General features: G+C 33.9%; 1 protein-coding gene across 1 annotated transcript in view; it reads left to right on the top strand.

Annotated features, from left to right (window-relative positions):
- Window positions 1–21,064: 21,064 nt before the first annotated feature.
- The window catches only part of LOC131027087 (reticuline oxidase-like), a 44,586-nt gene continuing 39,340 nt past the window's right edge, over window positions 21,065–26,310 (top strand). Inside the window, exons 1-2 of the mRNA XM_057957060.2 lie at window positions 21,065–21,189; window positions 21,277–21,403. Of these exons, the coding sequence (XP_057813043.2) occupies window positions 21,065–21,189; window positions 21,277–21,403 (252 nt within the window). The remainder of the gene's footprint in view (window positions 21,190–21,276; window positions 21,404–26,310) is intronic.

Here is a 26,310-nt window from a genome sequence, read left to right as displayed (position 1 = left end):
TTCTTTTCAGAGAGATCTTGCTTAACAGCTACAAAAACAATTTCCTCATTATCTTCATCCTCTGATTCCTCATCGGTAACACCTTCATCAACTGCAACATAACATTGTTTCTTACCTTTCCTTTTAAACCTTATGAAATTTTCCTTGTAATCACTATTAGGACAATTAGTAGCAATATGTCCTATTTTGTTACACAAGAAACACTTAAGAGGATGCTTGCCTTTGTACTTATCGGTGCCTCTAGGAAGTTTCTTTGCCAATAAAGCCTCAATATTCATTAGGTTATGTTCACCATCCACTTCTTCATTACCACCGCCATGATGACTTGACCTATATTCATTCTTTTCCTTTCTTACTGATGCATTACATACTGACACTTTGAAAGCAGATTCTACTTTAGATACACTATTGTCAAAGCTATTCAATTCAAAAGTAGTAAGCTTTCCTATCAAAGAATCAACTATAACTTTATCTTTGCCAACAGACCTCAATTCTTGGATAGTAGATACTCTAATAGCATAAGAATGCAATAAGGTTCTAAGCATTTTACTTACCAATGTGTCTTTTGTTATGGCTCCACCAACATTTTTTATTCCTCCAACTACTTTTATTTTTTGTCCGTACTGGGTGATGTTCTCACCTTCCATCATCTTGATGTCATCAAACTTGCCTCTTAGGCTTTCTTCTTTAGCTTTTGTACATGCTCATCTCCACCATAAATCAACTTCAACTTTGCCCAAGCTTCATAAGCAGTTTCTAAACCATGAACATCAATATACTCAGAATCAGAAAGAGTAATTAAAATGGCTTCAAATGCTTGAATATTCTCCTGTTGTTCCTTAAGTTGATCTATAGTCAGGGTACCGGTAGGTGGTGAGTACTGATTAACCACATGCTCCCAGAACTGTGGCCCCATACCTTTGATGTAGATTTTCATTATTTAGTTATCCTTTGTGAACTTAGGACCCTCCTTCTTCATCATCTCAGATCTCTACCTCAAGAGGTTAAGCTTCTGCACAAAGATGACCTAGTGCTCTGATACCAATTGCTATTATAAGGATCTGGTAACTACTGAGAGGGGGGGGGGTGAATCAGTAGTTAAACAATTCTGCAATACTTCAAAAAATTGTACCAATAACTACTCAAACATTCTGCTAAACTGATTTACCAAACCATTCACTCAAGTGTTCATCATTATGCAAACAATGTAAAGATATCAAATGCACAAATCAACAATGTAGCCACCACATGAACATAGAGATTTTTCACATGGAAACCCAAATGGAAGAAACCATAGCGGGAATTAGCACCCACAAAATATGTGTTCTTTCGGAATGCGCTTGGTTAAAGGCCTAGCCTAGTTAGGAGCTTACAATATGTCCGGTTAAGAGTAGGCCCTGTCAGGAGTCACGCGGTTAAGGGATTTGCCTTAGCTCTGTTAGGAGCTCTACCCTGTTAGGAGTAACCTTGTTAGAGGATTGTAAATTCAAGTTAATGAGCCACCCAGTGAAGGGATTTACAAAATAAGACCTGTTAGGATCTACTCGGTTAAGGGATTTCAAACTGTTGTAACTGATAGGGAACAACAGGGCAAATGATCTGATCACAACACTTCCTTTCTTGCTAGTACAGATCCTTTTCAGCTCAACTCTGCTACACACATGCAAACACTTCAATCTGGTTTGGCAACACATTCTTCTCAAATCACCAACATACAATCTCTTCTTCAACTATTCCTTAAATACAATTTACAGTTAGGTCGGCTACATAACCCTAACTACATTCAAAATACAATGAATTTACATTTACAGATCATTACAACAAATTTCTAGACATTTTCCACAGTTGAATGATCACCACACTTCACTGCACATCACCGCACATCGATTTGATAAGCAATCAAACCCTTTTCACATTCTACTAAGCACTTTGTTGTTTCCCGAGGAATTCGATCTTTGTACGTGTTCAAATGTAATCTTATCATTGCACTCAAATTTTGATGATTATGAACTCAAATTTTAGTGTTCAGAAACACCTAATGGAGAAGTTAAGCACCAATGATAACCACACCAACAACTTTAGAGAACTAGCACCCACAACTTTAGAGAAAAACACAATTATAGATCTAAGGAAATGAATTAATATTTCAAAACATTTAAAAAAAAATGAAAACAAAAGAAAGGTCCATAGTGGTAAGAAGAAGCAGTGAGGAAGTAAATGCAAGTATGAAGAAATGGTGGATGATTAGTGCAAAGAAAAACACAAAGCATTTCATGAGAAACACAACATTTACATGTGCATTGATATGTTGAAGAACCAAGTTGTAGCCATCACTGAAGTGGAAGGGAGACTCGTTTTCATAGTGAGCATGTTCTAGATAAACACCTTAACATATAGAGACCCCGACAAAACATGTTTCAGTGCATATCATGTTGAAGACTCAAGAAGATGCACAAATGAAAGGTATGAAAGTTGGTGTGTTTGGTGAGGAGGTTGGAGCATTCAATGAAATTGTGCTTGAGATTTACGTAGAATGTGGTTGAAGTAAGGAGAAGCAACGTGGAATTGATACCACTACAAGGAAGAGTGTAGGGTGATTGTGATTGATAAATATGTACAAGATGGATTAAAGAATGGCCAAAAACTTTTTAAAATTAAGAAAAAGAAGTTATTTTTCCAACTAAGCAATAGTTAGTCTACATGGAAATGAAAGTTAACTTGGAGGTCCATGTGACACTCCACGTGGACCTTTGAACTTAGGGTGCACATGTATAGGCTCCCCTCCCTATTAAATACGATTCAAGTATTCTTTAATGTTTGGTTTTCATTTCTTAAATGTTAGATATATCTTTGTTTATAGATTTAAGCCAATGTTCTCTCTTATATATGGTTATTCGAATGAGTTTGTGTCATCTTTGTTGTTTAGGTAGTTGTCTTTAATGTTGTATCCAATAAATTTATTTACTAACTTAATGTTTATAGTATATTGACTCTTTTGTGTTCTCCTAATTTAACTTATTTTACACAATGTTTTCATGTAGTTATATATTTTTAGAAAGAACATTTGTATCAATAAGTTCTAATATTAATTATTTTTAAACTATAATTGAATTTAATTAATGTTATTATTAATATTTTAAAAAAAAATCCTTAAAGCATTCATATTTTAAGTATATTTATATCTTTCTATTTGTATATAAATATAAAAGGTAAGTAAATTTTTTAATTTCAAATATTTTATTTATTAATCGTAACAAAATATTAACACAAAAATTATTTACACAATTGCATTAAAAAATTTAAAACCTACATAAATAACTATTTATATTTCTATATTACAATAAAAATAAATATTTTTTAATAGAAAGATATTCCCAATTCTTATTTGTTAAAAACGAATTATGACAAATATTTATTTTGTCTCGAGGATTCAACTTCCCACCTAACATAAAGTTCTCATTATGTCAATTTTTCCATGATTTACCAGTGTAATACCTATCGAAGTAAATTATTAAATTTTAAATTTCTTTTCAACTTTAATACATTTCTTTTCCACTGCCTATCAACTAGCCACGTGAAATGTCAATCCTTTATGTTGATAGGGAAAATGGAAAATGAAGGGCACTGTGTAATTACTCGTTGCCAACTAAGATTGATAATTAGGTGCACAGTTTGCCATGTGAACAGTCCTTCATGTGGTCAACCGAAACAAAATACGGCAAACTGTTGTCCACCACTCATATACCTATACATGATTATGATGGTATTTAAAGTTCTCACCAGCTTAGGTCTAAAATGAAGAATGGATGGTGTTAAAAAGTTGACAATTAATAATATGGAGATGTTAAATATGAGTTATTTGTAACAAAAGTCATTGGTTACTTTGTCAAGATATACGATCTAGTTAGCTGTAAGTCGCAGAAGCCCTTTAATCTTGTAGATATTATTAGAAACTTTACCATGTATATTGATTTTAATCTAATTTTTAGTTCCAATTTAATGTTTCCGATTCAATTTGCCAGTTTTTACATTGGGCAGTTTAAAAAGGACTTGTTTGGTAATGTGTCTTGTTCATAATAAAGATAATAGGATGTAGATGGATGGACTCTCATTAAGTAGAGTTGTTGGTCTTTCTGTTTCAATATTTGTAACATGAAATAATGGTAAGGTTGAAAGAAAATAATTACGTACCAACAGAATCATTTAATTTTTATGAGCATCACCTAGATGCAATGAGTGATAAGTGTTCTTATTCATTCTCATGAGAGATACGTTCTTGTGACCCACCACTCATGAATCATTGGTCAATGAGTTTGACTCCAAAACTACATAGTTGAAATCTGATAGCAATATCACAATTTGACTTGCTATGAAAAATATCTCCTACTTATCAATTGATGAGATTAAGGGGATATATAATGAATGGTTCATAAGGCACAACGCTTGTTGAAGGTTTTGCAAATGTGGTTGCAAGCCAACTGGGCTTAACCTTGGAGGAAACTCCATGGTTAAGTGTGCTTGAGTTGGAGTAGTACTGGCATGGGTGACCTCCCGAGAAGTTCCAATGCTTCACCTCTGTGAGCACCACCTAGATGCAATGAGTGGTAAGGGTTCCTATTCATTCTCATGAGAGATGGGTTTTTGTGAACCACTACTCATGAATCATAGGCCAATGAGTTTGACTCAAAAAATACATAATTGAATCTTGATAGCAATATCACACTAATATTTGTGTTTTATCTGTACAAGATGCTTTTTTTTCACTCTATAATCCTATCTACCCATTTTTGCGTCTTGATAGATGGTTCATTGAGTTATCTAGAACATTTATGTGGCTTGGACTTTTGTCTTCCATGAAATAAATATTTTCATTAGTAATTTTAGATTAGTTAAACACACTTTTCCCTTCATAGTGAAAAAATTGAGAGGTCATGGTCTCCAAAAGGTTAGTTCTAAGTGGAGAGTTGTAGTTTGAGTCACTGAGGGGTTTGACCGTGCCCTTCACAAAAATTTGACTTTCCTCCTCCACAGAGATTTACATAGGAAATGATCATTGGATGGTATTTGACTTGAGAACCATTCCTATTCTAAGAATGCATGAACAAGGTGGAGCAAACTTGATTATAACCTTAGCATAAGAAAAACTTGGGAAGTAGGAACTCAAGAATCGAGAATGACTAAGCATGGGGAGGAGTTTTAGGAACAATAAAATCAATATCCTGCACCTCAAGAACATTAAATGAAATAAGTTTTTGAATAGTAAGAGGCAAAGGAGAAGAAGGCTATGAATTAGTAGAACCATCAACAAAATCTTCAAGGTACACTGCAAGTTTATCAAGAAGAGCATCCTTCTACCGAGTTGAGGAAGATAAATTACAAGAGCAATGAGGACAAGAAGTTCCCTACATAGGGAAAAAATACCTAGAATGAAAAGTGATGTCATCAAAGTCTAACAATTAAGACCAAGGAGTATCATTCACCTCTGAAACAATATCTCCAGGCAAAGTCTTATTTTTTTATAATCCATAGCCAATGCGCTAATTTAGCTTTTCCCTAGAGCTAACAACCAGTCGAGTAGACTTGAACCCAATACCTCCCATGTATGAGGCACAACTAACTGCTATGTTGTAGGGTCATCCCCAATCTCCAGGTAAATCTTTTGACATATCGATATCCACTAAAATATGAGCATAGGAATTGTCAAAAAAGTTAGTAGTAGATGAGTCCACCTACAAATTTTTTTCCAAAGTATAGACAATTGCCTCATAGAAAGATTTACACAAAGATTACAAGTAAAGATACAACAATTTATTCCAAACAGAAGAAATGAGAATAAATTCCTTTAGAGAGTTAGAGGAGGGAATATAAGGATGAATTGAGATCGAGTCCATACAATTCCCACTCCCAATCACTAATAACTAAAACAACCACTATATCATCAAAAGAATCTAAATAGACAAAAAAACATCCTGTAGCCTAATGGTAGATCTCCATCAAGTATCCTCCACGAAGGGAACCCAATGATCATAAACCCATTAATTAAAATAGCAAAGATGCTATAACATGTATGTAAACTTAAAAATAAAACCCTTACTAAAAAAAAATCACATTTTCAAACACCCCTTGACCCAAAACCTTCACCAGAGTATTAGAGGCACAAATTAATAACACACACTTTCAATTAGAAGCATGTTTAGAAGGAATTAGAAGAAGATCAATAAGGATGGCTTTTGAAAGAGAAGGCGTAGGCAACCTATGCACATCCCCTATACCAATAGGTCACTCACATATAGGAGGACCACACCCAAGAAAAGTCTTAGCTAATCCAAACACTAGACAAGAAAAAGTAGCAAATCAAGACATAAGAGCCCTAGCCAAACCAACTACATGCATAGAGCCAAATGTTGAAGAAGCCCCAACTACACCAACATCAACAATTAAAGATGAGAAATTCACGTCTAAGGCCTTATCCACTCCCTTGCAAATGAAAGAGGTGGAGGAGAAAGCAACCACCACATGCCCAAGAGAAAGAAGTTTCTATGACAAACCAGGATCATCAACCAGATTCAACAAAGATGTAGATCCACCAAGTAGGAGAAGTAGGAGGGCATTGTAAAAATAAGTGTTACATCCTATATAATGCATTAGTATATTGGGAAAAAGTCATGAAATCAAAGTTATTAATTCTAGGTTAAATGCAAACTTATAATTAAACCTTTCATTTTTTAAAAAATATTAGAATGATGGATTTAAATTTTGTGACATCAAGGAACTAAAATATGAACATTAAAATGTCATACTGTAATTTTAGAAACTATTAATTTTGATATTTAGATAGTAAAAAATATTACTTATTCTATATTTCATATGCAATAAAATGAACTTAAAATTTTCTATGAGCTTTGTCAATTAACAAATTTCTCTAGAATACTAATGTATACTATATTTATTTGCAATGGGTTGCTATTTCGCAAAAAAATATCTCAGGATAAAACATAATAATAAGATAATTTTATATACAACTTTTATAATGATATATTTAGTAGGATAATTGATTACTAGCTCAATAATTAAGAATATTCATATCTATTTATGTTTTTCATTTTTAATGATATTTCAAGCTAGATATTTATAATTTGTTTTGAAACATAGTAAATTTATTATAAAATTAGTTGTTAAAATTATTCAATAAGATTCAAATTATCCTAAACTATTATATTTATTAAAGAGAAAGAATAATATACTCTATTCTACATAGTTTAGAAACATAACATACAAGAACTTATTGAAAATAACACAATTCATAGTGAAGGTGTTAATGAAAATTGAAATCATCCATTTGCATATCAAATCAAAATATACAAACATATATCGATTCATTCCCTCTCTATACTAGCAATGTGGAAACACAAGATTTGATTGCTACAAACCATGGTATCACATACAACCATTATATTGGTTCACATATTACGTTACAAATTCATTCTTTTTGGGGGGAATGTTTTATTCTAAAGATGCATTTCTACCTCCACATGGTACTCTAGATATTGTTAAAACAGATGCAAAATAATCACCATTGCCTATTTTGTAAAACACACGCCTTTCCTAACATAGACCCTATTCTCTTATTATTGATAATTTTAGTTTTGTTATTAAGTTTCATAAATATATATATATATATATATCTTACTCCTACAATTAAAAAATGTGCTCCCACGATTAAAGCATGTGCCGCAAGAGACAGATATACACGAGAACCTACCCCATTTTTTCTCAAAAAAGTCACTTGCTTTAAATAGTCTTACTCCCACGGGTGTCTCGAGAGAAAAACGCGGAACCTTTCTGGGGAAGTCACTTGCTTTGAAACATCTTACTCCCACAGCCACGCCCAGAGAGAGAAACTTCCCCAATTTTTTCTCAAAGAGGTCCCCACAGCCGCTCTGCGGTTTTGTCTGTTTTGTTCCTTTTCACATTGATCATGGTGATCACTATTCCTAGTGCCTCAACTATATATACCTATCTTCTTATTGTAGCGATTTGTAAATTTGAGAGTAAGACGAAAGAGGAGGTTGTGGGAGTGAGTCATCGTGAAGGTTTGATATAAAAGGCTTTTGGCTATCATAATGCATACTCTACTGAAGGCTTGAATATTGTAAGAATCTTTACTGCTCTGTAAAAATTGACATTTGTTAGTTATTTAGAGTGGTCTGGAGCAATCGTGGATCGATATCATAATTTTGAAGTGATTTTTGAGTGTTTTCTTATCGTTTTTGGAAACAACGGAAATTGCAACTTTTATATTAACAATCGTTTGTCTTTCTAGGGCTTCGTTGGAGATTCTCAGATTCTGTAGATTGAAAGCAGTACCATTTGGGAAACCAAGGTACACAATGATGTGCTCTTACATCCCTTCAATCTTCCATTTTTTATTCTCACTTTTAAATCTCTTCTTCTAGTAGGATTTCTATATCCCATTACAAGATTTCCTGGGATCTTTTCCAGTTTGCAAAACTGATTAAGAGATGTTTTGCTGTTTATTTTCGTTATTGTACAAGACTGCTGTCCCGTCAGTACTCTATCGTAATTTCAATTATCAAATCTCAGGAAGGTTTCTAAGGGGTGTGTGTATGTTTAATTAGCGAGTGAGTGATCATAGTGTCACTAATGTGATAAACATATCAATGTATGGATGGCATGTAATCAATATAGTGGGAAATATTTGTAGTTTCCTTAATGTAAATCTTAAAAAATGGTTTAGTAATGTGAATACTCCACATGATAGGGGAACTTATCCCATTATAGAAAATTAGATTGTATAACATGGTTAATTAATGCAAATGTTATTCTATAAAACATTAGGTAATTGTATCCATGTGGAAAAGAAAATGTGGTAGGATACAATAATATAAAATGTGAAAATATGATAATCACTATGTAATTTATAGATAATAGAGTACATTGTTCTTGATTGTTCCTATAGGTGTTGAATTATCTATGATAGGTAGTCATTCAAATAGATAAGCATAAGGAGGGTATTGATCCCTTAATAACAAACCCTTACATCAATACAAGAAAGGGTGAATACACTTTTACCAATAAAGGATGCGATATAGAATACATAGGGAGCACCGCTAAGCCTCCTTAGAATTGTATTTCCCTTTATACAATGCATTAATAAATATCAAAATATTTTCTTATCATTTTGTTATTACACATCACTTTCATTATGGTAAAATAATTTCGTTCCATTTTTATTTACTCATCTTTTTAAAAATTTGTACCAAAAATCTCAAACAATTATTCTCATACAATAAAATCTTATTTTATTTTTGATGGATTATGTAATATAAAAAAAACCTCCCTTATGCACTACTTCAATATTAAGACCTTTCACTCTTAGATCCCCATATGGCCTCCTTGTAGGGATGTTTCTATTCAAAGTAGTGATCCAAATTTAAACCTTGTTAGCTTCTCCAATAATTCTTCATCTTTGAGCCTAGAGTATCTAAATCCATCTTAAGATATTTGTAGGGGAAGGAAATGGTGTTATCTAATGTAGAAGTTGGTCATTCCATTGTGCTTTTCTGCACCCCTATTCCTTTCTTGAAATAATCCCTCTATCCACAAATCTTGGGACGCATATTTAAAATGATTGACTCCAAATTATGACACATGGAAATTCTATTTTAGCCTATTGAGATCCAACAAAATTTAATTGAATGATTTTTAATATAAATCAATTTGATTAAATCAAAGATGGTCTTCGATATATACACTTTTAGAACTTCTATTCCTTCTAGGGTTGAAAAAAAATTCAAACACCTATGTGAAAATTAACATGATACCCACAAATTCTAGAGTGATAGTAGAAAATTAAATTATAAGCTATATAATATGGGGAAAATAGTTGTAACTAAATTAGATAATAATAACAATATCTATTATACAATATTGAATGGTAGCTAAACAAGGCCAAGGATAACTTGTATAAATTTAAGGGGAGTCCCAAAGTTTAAGCTACTATGGAGTGCATGGATATTACTAGTCCTAATACGACAAGTATAAAAATAAACTTATTGATGTTGGAAAGAATAATTGGAAGCTACGTAACTTAGCATCAATCTACCTATACATGATATTTAAAAGGTTGTGGCCTTGCCAAAAGACCTGTATTTTTCTCTATGGTATTTCTCCTTATTTTGTCTTGTTTATCAAGGTATCTTTGTTTTGTCTCACCTACGTAGGGTTGTTATAAATTGTTCCCATGGAAAATGTTTAGTTAATAGTTACTTGATTCTATTATAAAAGAATAAAAATTATGAATGTGATTATTAATTAATGAACATTACTACAATAGATATGAAATAACGTGACTTTTTTTAATAATTACTCAATTTTGTTATATTATATTAAATAGGGATAGTAATTTATAGCTAGTCATTCAAATAAGAAAAATTGTAAATAGTTATTGTAGTCACATAAATCTGTCCACTTAATTAAATGAATACTTAGTATTTATTTGATTATTTAACCATCAATTAATAATTAATTAAATTAATATTTAATTAATTCATCTTAACCCTCTTCTCCTATTAATTAAATAAATTATTCAATTTATTTGATTTAATTCACTTAACCAAATTCATACCATTAATTAAATAAATAAATCATATTTGTTTAATTAAATCTTCTCTCACATTTAAATAAATTAATATTTATTTAAATCCCCCAAAATCCCACCTCTCACATTTAAATAAATAAATCATTTATTTAAATCACCTTTATCCTCCACCCACTTGTATTTTCCTACAAAAGCAAGTTGCACAACTATTTTAAATAAATTATTTATTTAAAATCCTATTTATCCTCACCCACTTGAAACCTTTAATGGTTTCCCTTAAAGTATTCAAACTTGATGGCTTTAAAGTCTTCAAACTTGATGGCTTCCTTCTATAGTCTTCTTAAGACTTTAATGGTTTTCCTTAAAGTCTTCAAGCATTTTAATGCTTTATCTTCCTTTTTCTCATTTAAATAAATTAATATTTATTTGAATATTTATCCAAATACAACTTGCACACATTTGTTGAAATAAATGAATTTTTATTTTAATAAAATCCTATTTTCCCTCACCCACCAAATCCACTTGCAAAATCTAATCCTCTTCTAGATTCATCTAACCCCTTTCTAATTAACTTAATCCATCCCCTAATTATTGTCACATTCCTAAACAAAATGGAGTCACTTCTCAAAGCCAAAAAGTCTTTGATAACCATTAAAGGCTTTCAACCTTCAACCACTAAATGTCTCAAAGTCTTGGATAACCTTTGAAAGCTTCCAACCTTCAACCACTAAATGGCTCAAAGTCTTTGATAACCATTGAAGGCTTTCAACCTTCAACCACTTAATCCCCAAAGTCTCCAATAACCATTAATGGTTACCTCAAACCCTCCCACATGGTTAAAACATTTGTTTTGACTCAACCTCTACCCAACCCAAGGGTCTCATCAAGCCTTTAATGCTTTGACCATGATTATCTCTTAATCATTTGCACAAAGGTTTATCCTTGCATTAACTCCTAATCCAGTGGGTAATCCTAATTTAGGCTTGACCCTTACCTTCTAGATAACCATGAGGTCTCCTCAGGCATTTAATGCCTCCAACCTCTTCTCTCAACCCAATCTTATGTTGACACTTGTCACCATTTCATTGGTGCAAATTGTGCACATGGATCCCCAACTTTCAAGCTTGACCCTTGATTAAACCTTTCAATCCTGGCCATCCATTGCTCCATTTTTCCTATAAATAGAGCCCATTCCTTCATAATCCAGATCCTGAAAACTTGTATGCATTTAGGCTATAGACATTTTTAGAGAGCATTTAGCATAGCATAACTAAAATCTTGTCTTTTTGGTAAAATCAATCATTTTAGCATCAATAGCATAGTATTTAGCTTTTCATTTCATATTTGAAGCTTAATATTAAATCTCAATCTTCCATAAGCATCCATAGTGCAAAAAGCTGCTGAGAGCTACACTCATTTGGGACTTGGAGAGGAGAGGAACAAGGGAGGAGTAACTATGAGCATCTTGATTAGCTATTTTATTCTATGTTTATATGCTTTCTATTTCATGCTTAATATCTCTCCTTATATGCCTGTTTAGGATAATCTTTTGTTGCTAACACTAACATTTGTTTCGTGTGCTCTTGTGTGTGTTGCCATCAAACAGATTTTCTAATCCTTTTTGCAGAGCATCAGTTATTCATTGAAATAATGATAATTATTTATAGTTCGCGATTGAAATAATAACAATTATTTATAGCTAGTCATTGATTTATTACAATTAGTCAATTTTGTTTTGAAGTAAGAAAGAATACACAATGCATAAAAGAGCCCATTCAGTTATAAATTAATTATTAATTATGAAAATTAGAAAAGATTTATAAAATTTTATATAGATATTTCATTCCTTACATTGATGACATGTTTTTTTACTATATAAAATTAGAAAATAATATAATACACAATACAACAAGATTTATAAAATATTGTCAAAATTGAGCGTAGTTATCGAGCTACAATCTACTCATTTTGTTTCATATTATGTATATGCAATACAATAGATGACACTTTTTAATGTAATATAATCTCAACATGAGCTATTACATATAATATGTCATCGTAAATTGATTAAAAGTCATTGAGGTGAATTTAAAAGAAAAAAATTACATAAATTATCTTTTAAAATTTTGAGTCTATTCTCTTTATCCTTCCACTTGACAAGTTGTATTCCCTTTTTCATTTTTTAATAATGGTCATATGTGAATGGTGGTATTATTCTCATGCTTTCTAGTGACTTTAAATGAGATATGGATAGAAAATTCAATCCCATTCTTTATTTTGGTCCTATATCAATAATGACTTTTTAAAGAGTCAAATCTTGCAATTTATGTATTGCCAATGCCCATGTCAATCTTAAAGGTAATTGAACAATAATTTACCTCTATATTGCTTTAAGTGGAATTGTATTTGAAAGATTATCTTGAAATGGTATTCCTAAATAACTATGAAAATCAACCATTACATATGTCAATGGTTGTGGTGGAGCACTCCTAGGTTTTTATTAATAATGATTGTCTCAACATTTTCGTGTGGGTGTTTATATATATGTATGCATGTATGTATGTATATATGAATGTATGTATGTATTTATGTATGTATGTATGTATGTATGTATGTGTGTGTGTATGTGTGTGTCTATGTATGTGTGTGTGTGTGTGTGTGTGTGTGTGTGTGTGTGTGTGTGTGTGTGTGTGTGTGTGTGTGTGTGTGTGTGTGTGTGTGTGTGTGTGTGTGTGTATTGATAGTGTGTGTGTTTATACATATGTATGCATATATACATACATACATATATATACATATACATACACACACACACACATACATACATACATACATACATACATACATACATACATACATACATGCATATGCATATACATATACATATACATATACAATACATATACATATACATATACATATATATACTATGTTAAAACATTTGAAAACTAAATTAGCTATATGGGTAGATGGATGCTAACATGTTTCATTGGGAATCAATATTAAATCACATTTATCATTTAGTTAATAATTTAGTATATTTTATAAATAAAACATACATCAATATTAATAATTGTAATACCTTTATTTATTTATTTTGTTTTAATTACAATTTATTACATTAATATTTTTTCATATTTATATGTAATTAACCAATAGGCTTTATTGAGGTATGTATGTATGTATGTATGTATGTATGTATGTATGTGTGTGTGTGTATGTGTGTGTGTGGATACATAGTGTGTGTATACATATGTATGTATATATACATACATACATATGTATACATATGCATACATACATACATACATACATACATACATACATACATACATACATACATACATACATACATACATACGTACATACATAAAGACATACATAAATACATACATACATAGATATATGCATACATACATGCATATACATATACATATACATATACATATACATATACATATACATACTACCTTAAAAAAATTGAAAAATAAATTAGCTATATGAGTAGATGGATGCTAACATGTTTCATTGGGAATCAATATTAAATCACATTTAACATTTAGTTAATAATTTAGTATATTTAATAAATAAAACATACATCAATATTAATAATTGTAATACCTTTATTTATTTTATTTTAATTACAATTTATTACATTAATATTTTTTCATATTTATAAGTAATTAACCAATAGGCTTTATTGAGGTGCCGAATGCCCCACCAAAATTGTCTCATGTTGGTAATATTTAACTAACTAATAAGCTTCTCACACCCCACTAGACTTCTCTCACACTAGTAATATTTTCCTTGGCATGTTTAAACAAATTGAACTCCTTTCTAATAAATCTATTTGTTCATATCCATGCCATTTTTTCCTTTCCAATTTTTTGTCATTCCATGGCTCCTACAAATACTTTAAATTATCAACATTAGAAATAACAGCCATGTGCATGCAACTAATAATAGATCAATATTAAATGCCTCCATAAATATAGATACATTATCATACTATTGTTGCCAAGTTATTCTTGCATATTTACTATCGATTTGACTCTTATTTAATATCCTTAGAAAGGGTAGTTGAAGAAGAATAAAATGTATGCAAATGGTTTGTCTTTCATGTGTGGTTTTTAGGTAGGTCATTCAACTTTAACATTAAGTATACTAGGTGTAAGACATGACATTAATCTCTTGAATGATTCTACAAGCTCAATATTATATGCACTATACCACTGACCCTCTTAATTGTAGCCTTCAATGCCACCTAAATTTATTGTTGGATTGAATTATGTCATTGTTGTTGCCAAATTTGGTTGCCCTCATGTAGTTTATAAATATTAAAAAAAATTCTCTATAGAGAAATTTGCTTGTGGTGAAACTATTATTAAACGAACCAACAAAATTTTCCATACATTTTAAAAATTTTCATTTAGAACTAGGATATAAATATGTATTTTTTACATAATTTTTCATGAACATAAAAATAGATAAAATTAATATATGGGCTATATAGGTTGTGGACATCTCCTATAGATAAATTATTGTCTAAAAATATAGTCAATAAATTTAATTAGGCATGTCAATAAATTTATATAAAAATAAGTAGTTATGATTACAAATTGATGCACTAGTTGTAGGCAATATTCTTCCATTAATATTACAGACTTCATTAAAGGATTATATCGTTGACTTTGTGCAATTTGTACCACAAATTAGCATGAAATAATATTAGCTACATATGTCGAGCTTAGCATTTATCTTTTTTATTTGAGATATTAGAACCCTAAATTGCATACAACATGTATAATTTTACCTTCAAATAGTTTTAGAGGCCTTTTCAAAATGGATGATCATATTTTTAATGTGTCATAGAAGGTTTCTCCATTAATAACATGTTGAAGTGGAAAACCCAAAACCATTTTTGGATGATTAAGGCTACATATTTCTGAGGTGGATACTAAAAAATATTGTATATTTTTTGAATTATGACAACTATAAATAAGATAACTCAACAAACAACAACAAATGTTTTCAATGTAATCAATTTCATAAGTTAATCATTTTAGTAGATTTTAAAAATATAGTATATTATAAAGAAATTTGGTATAAATTAGTGTAAATATATACAGTAGATTGTATCATCCAATATATTATTTAGAGTATATTTTACTATTGGTGAAACTCTTGAACCTCCTTTTGGTGCAAGTGCTAGTAATTAATAGGTGATTAAATCTATACATGATTTTAGAGTGGAGATGGTGACACATACTATGAAATTGCATTTTCTAATATCAATATCAAAATAATTACATATACTATGAAATTTCATTTTCTAATATCAACATCAAAATAATAATGATGCTTGTCAAGACAAAATTATTTATATATAAAAAGTTAAATCTGAAAAATTTAAATTATAATATGCATAGATAATTATAAAAAATTTAATTGTTCAAGTAAACCCATATATAATAAATTGCTGTTTTTAATATCAATACCAAAATAATAATACTCGTCAAACAAAATTAATTATATCTCAAAAGATAAATCTGCAAAATTTGAAATATAATATGCATAGATAATAATAGAAGTACTAATTCTTCAAATAAAACAATATACAATAAAATTGAAGTTCCAATATCAAAATAATAATAAGCTAGATGAGTTAAAATACTAAAAGTTCAATCTGCAAAATATAAATTATGATCTGCATAGATGATTGTTAAAATACTAATTCTTCAAATAAAACCATATATATATAGTAAAATTGAAGTTCCCAATACCAATATCAAAATAATAATAATAATTCTTGTGAAAAAAAAATTATGTCTCCTTTACTTGGACTAATAGACGTAGAGTTAAAAATGGTGCGTGAGGAACAAAGGGTGGCACCTGAGGAGTGAAGGAGCGAGCAAGGTATGAACGTCAGAGCAGATCATGGGGGCAAACGGGAGATTGGCTGTTGGATAGATGAAGCAGATCTGGAATTTTCTTCGCTATGGCAACGTGGGCAAGAGAACATGAGCAATGGGATCGGAGGTTGCAGATAGGTTGGGATCAAAGAGGCTATGAATCCTGTTGGGCACAATCAAACCAATATTTGCAGCATCCTTAGATGTGGGATAAGGATTTAGGAAGGCAAGCAGAGGCCAAAGGCCGAGCTATGATCAGTGAAGAGTACGCTGGACCAGGTGTCCGTAAACTTGAATCCTAATGGCACAAATAAGGTGGTGGAACAGACAAACATAGTGGTGGATCTTCGATTGGTAACCGTACCAACTAAATGCACTCACTTCTTCCTCAATAATGAAGGCCTCACTAAGTCTCTTGATAACTTAAAAGAAGGTGAATTTTCTCATTGAAATGGGGTGGGGAATGGCCGGCCTTGCAAAGTGTTAGGGTTTGATGGCATAATAATTGGGGAAATGATTGTAATGTAAGATTTCTAATGAATGGCTTCTTTATGATAGAGTTCATGGATGGGAGGCATAAGTAACAAATCTTCAATAATGAGCCTTTCATGATCGGAGACACGTAAGTATATATTACGGACTCAGAGTTGAACTTTGAACCTTTCAGGCAAGCAATAGGGAAAGTTCTAATCTGTATGAACATCTATATAATTTACTATTGGAATACTAGAATCTAGAGACCCCACAAGAGATAAGAAATCACTTGGGTACCTCTGTCTAGGAAGATGAAAATTTTGAAGATCACACCTTTGTAATGTATGCCTAGATTTATCTATATTAAGAAAAAACCAATCACTTGATTGCTAGAAATGGTTGAACTTGCCACAAAGTGGGTCATCCAGTAGCCAAAGGTTGAAAGGGGATATTGTATCGTGGTTTGTTTCAAGTGCAAGGACGAAGGGAATAAGGCAAATGATTGCTAGAAAAAGGAAGGTGTGGCATCATAAGGGTTGGTTGCTAGGTCTCCCTGCCAAGATGGATTGGAAAATGGGGAAAGGGGAGAGGTAGAAGAATAGGTCAATATTGACTCAACACAAGATCTAAAATAGACATAGGCAAAGGATCTAGAGAAACATCAAGAAGTACCAAATCTAAGGAAGAGTTTCAAGGATGACATGAATCTAACTGAATAATATATACTAGAAGAGAAAAGGGAGAAGAGGGATTTGGAATTAGTAGAGTTGATTGTCACATTAAGGAGGAGAGAACTATAAGATAGTCACATTGCAAAACCAAGAACCAAAATTAGGAGAGAAGGATTGAATAGGGAAGAGAACTATCAAAGCGCAGTTAAAGATTGTGAGCAATGCAAAGGGGAAAAAAAAGATGTAGATAGGGTCTATGGGTAGCAAGGTGAAACTATTCTTAGTATGCAATGAGGGTGCTTACAGAAATGTTAGGGGAATTAATGCCCCTAACAAAAGGTGCATGATCAATCATCAGATTAATCAATCAATGGTTGATGTTGTTTTGCTCCAAGAAACCAACTTGTCTAAGGATGAGTCAAATAAACTATTGTAGAAGTGGAGATAATGGCATAAGATCTTTGTGGAAGCTAGGGGAGCATCGAGAGGTCTGCGAACTTTGTGGAAGGAAAGTAAATTGTTATAGGAAGGAATGGTCAATGATTTGAACTGGAAGCTATTGAAAGTCAAAGTACACTAGTGGAAGGGGACTTTGTTTGTTATCAATATATATGGACCCACAAAAGCTAAGGAGAAGCAGTGCTTGTAAATATAATTAGTTGATTCACAACTTAGAAGGAAAAAAGATCATTTTGGCAAGAGATTTTAATGCTACCTTATCTTAGGAGGAGAAATGTGGGGTTGTGATTGGACTCACACAGGTTTAGGTGGAGTTCAAATATTTTGTTAATAATAATGGTCTTTAGGATGTAGCTCCTAGGAATGGAATGTTCACTTGGTCAAATACGAGGCCAGGCTTCATGGGATTGTAGAAAAGTCCCAGATAAACACTTCCTCGCTAGGGATTGCTCAAACCTACCTACAATAATGGAGGGAAAGATCTTAAATTTGTCTAGTTCAAACCATTTTCTGGTGATGTTGACATTCATCCAAGATGGCACTCCTATTCAGTGCCCATTCAATTTTGAAAATATGTAACTTAGGGACAAGGAAAACAAGAAAAAAATGATGGATTGATGGGCCTAAGACCCTGATTTTTGTGGTTCTCACATGTATCATTTCTTGAGGAAAATGCACTTTGTTAAAAAATTCTTAAAGGAGTGGAACATGTCTTGATTTGGGAACATATTCTCTAGGAAGGAAAGAATCAAATCCCTCCTCGAGAGTAGTAGCAAAAAAGTTGTCAATTTGGGGACAAACATTGAATACTTTGATGAGGAATGTTCCTTAATGAAGTAATACAATGAAGTCCTTGCAAGAGAGGAAATATTTTTGCGACAGGAGTCAAGAGAGATGTGGCTCAAGGATGGAGATAGGACCGCTAAGTTGTCTCACAATTTAACTAGGGATAAGTTGTATTAAAATTACATCTTAGAGATCACAAAACAAGATGGGAGTATCCTTGCTATAGATGTTGAGATTGGTAAGGAAGTTTCTAGTTTTTTAGGCCTTGTAGAACAAGCAACATGATGTTAATAAAAAAGTGAGGAGGGGCATTCTTGGGCACATCCCCAACATTATATCTAAGGATTAGAGTTGAATACTCTACTAACAAGTATCAAAGGAGAAAGTTAGGAAGGTCTATTTCCAATTAAGAAAGGATAAAGATCTAAGCCTAGATGACTTTCCTTCTAGTTTCTTCTACACTTTTTATGATATTCTTGGGGAGGACCTTGAGTTGGCATTTTAGGAATCAAGGTGTAACATAGTTTATAAGATCATAACCAAACTTATTGGTAATCAACAACAAGATGGGATTTTGACTACTATATTTGAGGAGTAGAATGGTTTTTCCCTTGGTCGACAATTTTTTTAAGGAATGATTATTTCCCATGAGGTAATACATATGATTTGGTGAGAAAAAGTGGAGCAAATGATATTGAAATCATTTAATCAAGTTGATAGATCCTTTCTTTCACAATTCCTCTTGAAGCTTGGTTTTGGGGATGCCTAGATTAAGTAGGTGACAAACTACATCTCAAACCCAAGGTTTTCTATTCAGGTGAATGGGACTCCTTATTCTTTTTTCCAATCCTCTTGTGGCCTCAAGCAAGGGGACACCATATCCCCTTTTATATTCATTATTATAGTTGAGGCACTTTGTTGATGCATCAAGGCTGCAACAAATAAGGGTGACTAGTTGGGTGTAAAATTTATTCTAGGTCCAAATTCGATCACACACACAGTAGTTTTCAAATAATACTATGTTGTCTTGTGTTGCTAGTAGGAAGGAGGTGGTGGTGAACACGAAGGTCCTTGACCTATATTACCAGGCCTCTAGTCAAAAGATTAACTGTAAGAAGTTAAACATCTTCTTTAACACTACAGCTGGGAAGCAAAGATAATTACCTAGTAGTTTGAAACGTTGATGGAAAAATAACACACACAATCGAATCTAGAAAAACAAACTATTATACAATATGGATTGTGGAAATCTCATAGCTTTAATTGATACCCTTCATGGGAGGGAATTATCTATGAAATCTAAGCAGCTGGAATTCCTAAGGATCAAACTAGCAAGGAGAGTTACAGATTTGACTTTTCTTAAAAGGTGCAGAGACTGTCGTCTAATCCCCTCCTTCGTGAAAATTTCTCACCACCTTTGGAACCCCTACACCAAAAACATATTCTCTCAGGCTTGTCTTTCGTTACTTAGATCAGTCATCAAATCCACAAGGAGGGCTATTGATTTTTTAAATTCCAGGTTACTCCCTCTTCATCTAGAACTTGCTTCATCTCTTTGACCAGATCTGTGGCTACGCTTGGACATGACCTCATACGCTAGGGATTCAGGCCACAAAGAAGAGTGTATCAGAAGGCAAAAGAAAAAATTCTGCAATTTGCAGCGTCGTCAATGCCGGAGCCATTCCTCTTCTCCATCTGGCAGTCATCATCCAGCCTCCTCCACTCCACATCTCTCTATGCCATCTCTGTCTTCCACCCTTTTTTCGGTGTCTCCGCCTACCCCCTTCCCTTTTCCTCCGCCCCCTCCTCCCCGCGCTGGTATCCAAACTCCCCTTGCTCGTGACTCTTCCTCGAACCCACCATTTTTTGCCTCTTCCGCCACGATTACGTCTCCTGATGAGAATGCAGAAACCAGCGCCCACCTCTCTCGTGATGCTCCAGCATCCATTTACCAGGCTTGTGAGGACCTCGGAAGATCATCGAGTCCTCTGGAGGATCAAGCCAGCATTTGCATTGATATTGAAGCTAACACGGTGGTCCACCATGTTCATCATCCCCGGTCATCTATCAACTTGGCAGAATCAACTACCTCGTGATCGTCCATCCTCCCCCTCCACTCCTGTCCGCTTCATCATTTTGTCATGTTCCCTAAGGACACTGTAGATTTCACCGTGGAGATTGGAGACTCGGCCTTACCTCAGGATGCACCCATCGCCATGGCTCAACCTGCAAAACTCCAACTGCTCTTCAGCAATGGCTCTCCTCGGTCAACCCATGGTACATTGTCCTTTTCCTCTTCTGTCGTGTCTCACGTCTTTTGCTTTAATTGCTCTGCTATTTCTTGTTTTTGCAGTTGCGTAGCTTGCAATCTTTTCCAACCTCGAGCCCTTCCTTCGCTGTCCCATCACCCGGTTGAGGCATGTGAGCTTAATCCTCTGCGCCCATGTGTCCAGCCGTACCCTGCTCTTCCTATGGAGCAGGTGGACACATCACCCGCTGCTCTTCAACCTCTACCTAACTATATCTTGACCACTCCCCCTACGGTGAACTCCACCCGTCCCTTGCAATCGTGTCATGTCCTTTCAGCTCCCTTACCCCCCACCTTAGACCTCGGCACTCTTCCTAGGTCTGCTACGATCGTCAACCCTATTAGTAATTGGGAGTCCAAACTTGTCGTCAACCTCTCTCCCGCCCCCATCGATCCTCTTGCCTTTAACTTCCTCAAGCAAGGTCTCAACTTTGCCTTGACTCCCCGCAACATTCCACACATCGACTTCCTCATCGAGATCAAAAATGTGGTGCGTACCCTTCCCCTTGATGTTGCGGAAGAGGTTAGGCAAGATTGCGTTGTGGCGCTCCGTAATGCTAAACCTCATAAATTCAACATCCCTAAAGCTGAGTTGTTGGCCTTTAATAATCTCATGCGTAATAATGACCTTATCATCTCAAGAGCAGACGAGGGTAATGCCACGGTCATTATGAGCAAACCAGATTACTTGGCCAAAATGGAAGTCCTCCTCTCAGATTCCAGTAGTTACAAAATTTTAGCGCGTAACTCATGCCTGAAGATTTTGAAAACAATTAGAACTGCTATTTCCAACTCCTCATTGGATGAATCTACCAAACTTCATCTTCTTCCTTCTAAGGAAGTGACCCCGCGTATTTATGGGGTCCCAAAAATTCACAAAGCCAACATTCCTTTGAGACCCATTGTTGACACCATTGGGTCTCCGACTTACAAGCTAGCCGCTTTTCTTGCCAAATTAATTTCTCCGCTTGTTGGTAACTCCAACTCCTTCATCAAAGATTCCAACCAATTTGTCCAGTTTATCAAGGACACCAAGTTGGACACTCAAGACACTCTTGTAAGCTTCGATGTGGTGTCCCTCTTCACCAAGGTCCCTATCCTAGACTCTGTCGAGATTGTGAAGCTTAAGGTCAACGAGGAGATCGCCTCTTTGGTGGAACTTTGCTTAAGGTCAACCTTCTTCTCCTTCCAAGGCATTATCTATGAACAAGTTGATGGAGTAGCCATGGGTTGTCCTCTCTCACCGGTGATTGCCAACTTATTCATGGAGCATTTTGAGGAGGTGGCCATACATTCTTTCCCCCTCAAGCCAAAGTGGTGGAAACGATACATGGATGACACCAATGTCTATTGGCCCCACGGCTTGGACGTGTTAGAGGAGTTTCATGCTCACCTCAATAGCATTTCTCCTTCTATTGCCTTCACCAAAGAACTTGAATCCAACAACCTTTTATCTTTTCTCGATGTCTTAATCTGTAAGAAGCCAGATGGATCCCTTGGTCGTCGGGTGTTTCGCAAAACTACCCACACTAACCTTTATCTTCATTCAACTTATCATCACCACCCTAGCCAGAAAGTTGGGATTCTTAAAAACCCTGGCGTTAAGAGCCCATCAGATTTGTGATGAGGACAACTTAGACCAAGAGCTCTCCCATCTTCGTCAAGTCTTCAAATGGAATGACTACTTGAACAAGCAGATCTCTAGGGCCTTCCTCCAAGCCAAATCTCATTTCCTTTCCATCTCTAATCCCCTACCCTCCTTGCCATCTCAGGCCCCATTTGTCTCTCTCCCTTATGTTGAAGGCATATTGCACAAGATCTCAAAAATCCTTGGGAAAAAAGGTCTCCGGTGCGCCTTCAAACCTGTTTCCACCATTAAGAGGCATACCCCTCAGCTTAAGGACGCTAGGGATGCCTTCTTAGAGTTGGGTGTCCACAAGATTGTATGCTCTTGTGGTACTCCATACATTGGTGAAACAGGTCGTTCATTCATGACTAGAATTAAAGAGCACTGTGTCTACATTAAGCATGAACGGGCCCTCAAATCAGCCTTAGCTGAGCATTCGTCTACTACCAAGCACCATATTTATTTGGAGGACACTCAAATATTGTGGAGGGAGAACAATTTTTGCAAGAGAAAAGTTAAAGAGGCCATTGCTATTATCCATCACCCCTCCAATCTTAATCGTGACGATGGGCTAAACCTCAGCATCTCATGGCACCCACTTCTTTCTGTCCTCTAGTACCATGCCCACCCCCCGCCTTGACTTCTCCCCCTCTTTCCTTTTCCTTTGTGCGGCTCCCTCTCCCCCTTTGGTTTCTTTGTATATTTGTATATTTTCATTGATTTATTCGTTTATTGATTTTTTGCATTTGTATTTTTATATTTGCATTTGGCTTTTTGTTCATGTTAATGCTTTTGTTCATTTTTGGTTGCATCTCTCTACCTTTTGGTATAGGTATGGGCTTATACACATATTTGTAAGTGTTTATATATATATATATAAACATTTACGAATATGTGTATAAATCCACACACTCACACACACACACACAGATATATATGTGTGTGTGTGTGTGTTTATTTTCGTTTTGATCTATTTTTATTTTGTTGACTTTATTTCTCTTTCTTTTTTGTTTTTTAGTGGTTTGTTTATGTTGGCTGGCTTTCCATTTTCTTTTCCTTGGGTGGTTATTCCTTGGAGTTTTTTGGTCTCCCATCCCTCAGGGGGTCCTTTTTCTTTCTCTTTTTCTTTTCCTTTCTCCTAATTCCTCGTGCCGTCCCACAACCCACTCCTCTTTATATTCTGTCTCAAATCTGCAACTCAACATCTTTCATATCTTTAGAATTCTTCTCATCCTGATGATGAATCACAAAGTGTGATTCGAAAAGTTGATGGAAAAATAACACACACAATCGAATCCAGAAAAACAAACTATTATATAATAATTTTTATTTAAGATTTTAAAATTCTATTTCATCTTTTATGGAAGATGGAAGAACCCTTTGCTAGTAGACTTCAAATGATGAATTAGATTTTTTGAAGATGTGGAATTCATTCTAACTAAAGATGGTGCCTGTTTCATCTCGCTTGGAATTTGAACAATTTTTTTATAAATTGATTCATTGAATTGATGGAACTGACAGGTTTTAATTTGAGAGCATGTTGGCCAGTTTGAACTTTGAAATTTAGTTATTGTTTATTTATTAGGAATTATTGGGATTGTGAGAAAGTTGTATTTCACTTAAAGAAATTTATAAAGAAAGGAAAAAAGAATTCAAAATCATTTTCGAGGCTAAAATTTGTGTCTCCAAACTGTACGTAGTTGAGGAGTCTTTCCGTGAAGAATTCATGACATTCTCCAGAGATGGCCAAGGTTATGACTGGTAACAATCCTCAAGCAGATGAAAGGAATTCAAAATTTAATGAATTGTTGAAATGTTTTAAAAAAGGTGGCTTAACAGACTTAATACAGTATAACGAGTCTATTTCTACACTAGATTTTTCTGTGCAGAATCTTTGATATAGATAACCTGGAATATGCATGCCTGACTTAATCCTTATTCCCCAAGACAAAGGCCATCTACAAAAAAATGTGTCTCACTAGAAAAATATCTAAGAAGAAAGCATAAAATATCTAAGAAGAAAGCATAAAAGAATAGCTCACCAATTACTAATTTTTTTATAGAATTCATTTAATGCATATATTTAGTATGATGATTGATTATTAGTTGACAAAGTGTGAATATTCATATCTATTTATGTTTGTCACTCTTTTATAATATTTCAAGGTTCATATTTTATTTTAAAACATAGTAGATCTAGTTTCTTCCACACTTTTTATGATATCTTGGGGAGGACCTTGAGCTGGCATTTTAGGAATCAAGGTGTAACATAGTTTATAAGATCATAACCAAACTTATTGGTAATCAACAACAAGATGGGCTTTTGACTACTATATTTGAGGAGTAGAATGGTTTTTCCCTTGGTCGACAATTTTTTTAAGGAATGATTATTTCCCATGAGGTAATACATATGATCTGGTGAGAAAAAGTGGAGCAAATGATATTGAAATCATTTAATCAGGTTGATAGATCCTTTCTTTCACAATTCCTCTTGAAGCTTGGTTTTGGGGATGCCTAGATTAAGTAGGTGACAAACTACATCTCAAACCCAAGGTTTTCTATTCAGGTGAATGAGACTCCTTATTATTTTTTCCAATCCTCTTGTGGCCTCAAGCAAGGGGACACCATATCCCCTTTTATATTCATTAGTATAGTTGAGGCACTTTGTTGATGCATCAAGGCTGCAACAAATAAGGGTGACTAGTTGGGTGTAAAATTTATTCTAGGTCCAAATTCGATCACACACACAGTAGTTTTCAAATAATACTATGTTGTCTTGTGTTGCTAGTAGTAAGGAGGTGGTGGTGAACACGGAGGTCCTCGACCTATATTACTAGGCCTCTAGTCAAAAGATTAACTGTAAGAAGTTAAACATCTTCTTTAACACTACAGCTGGGAAGCAAAGAGAATTACCTAGTAGTTTGAATCTCAGGCTGGCGAAACTATAGGGTAAGTTTCTTAGCCCCCCCCCTATTTTCTATTTTAAATAAATATAGTTTGTCAAATAAATTTTGTTTGACAACTATATGACCAATTTGGGTACCTAGAAGGATAAGCAGTTATCATTGTCTAGGAGGGTCATGATGTTGTGAGCTATGTTTTTGTCTTTATAAAATTATGTCGTGTCTTTCCTTCAACTACCCAAGAAGGCATGTGAGGTACTGGAGCATGTGATGAGACAGGTTTAATTATGGCGTGTCTTTCCTTCAACTACCCAAGAAGGCATGTGAGGCACTGGAGCATGTGATGAGACAGGTTTTTTGAAATGCAAGTAAGGACTAGAGAAAGATCCTTCTAGATTCTTGGGAGAAGAATTTCCAATTTAAGGAAGTTGGGGGGCATGGGGCCTAGAAAATTATGTACCATTAATACAGCTTTGGGCACCAAGCTAGTATGGAATATTTTTAGTTGTAGTCATAAAAAATGGGCTCAAATTCTACAAAGAAAATATT

The sequence above is a fragment of the Cryptomeria japonica genome, chromosome 7 (assembly GCF_030272615.1).
Source record: "Cryptomeria japonica chromosome 7, Sugi_1.0, whole genome shotgun sequence".
Taxonomy (NCBI): domain Eukaryota; kingdom Viridiplantae; phylum Streptophyta; class Pinopsida; order Cupressales; family Cupressaceae; genus Cryptomeria; species Cryptomeria japonica.
Note: the sequence above shows the minus strand (reverse complement) of the source record. Positions and strands in the feature narration are given on the sequence as shown.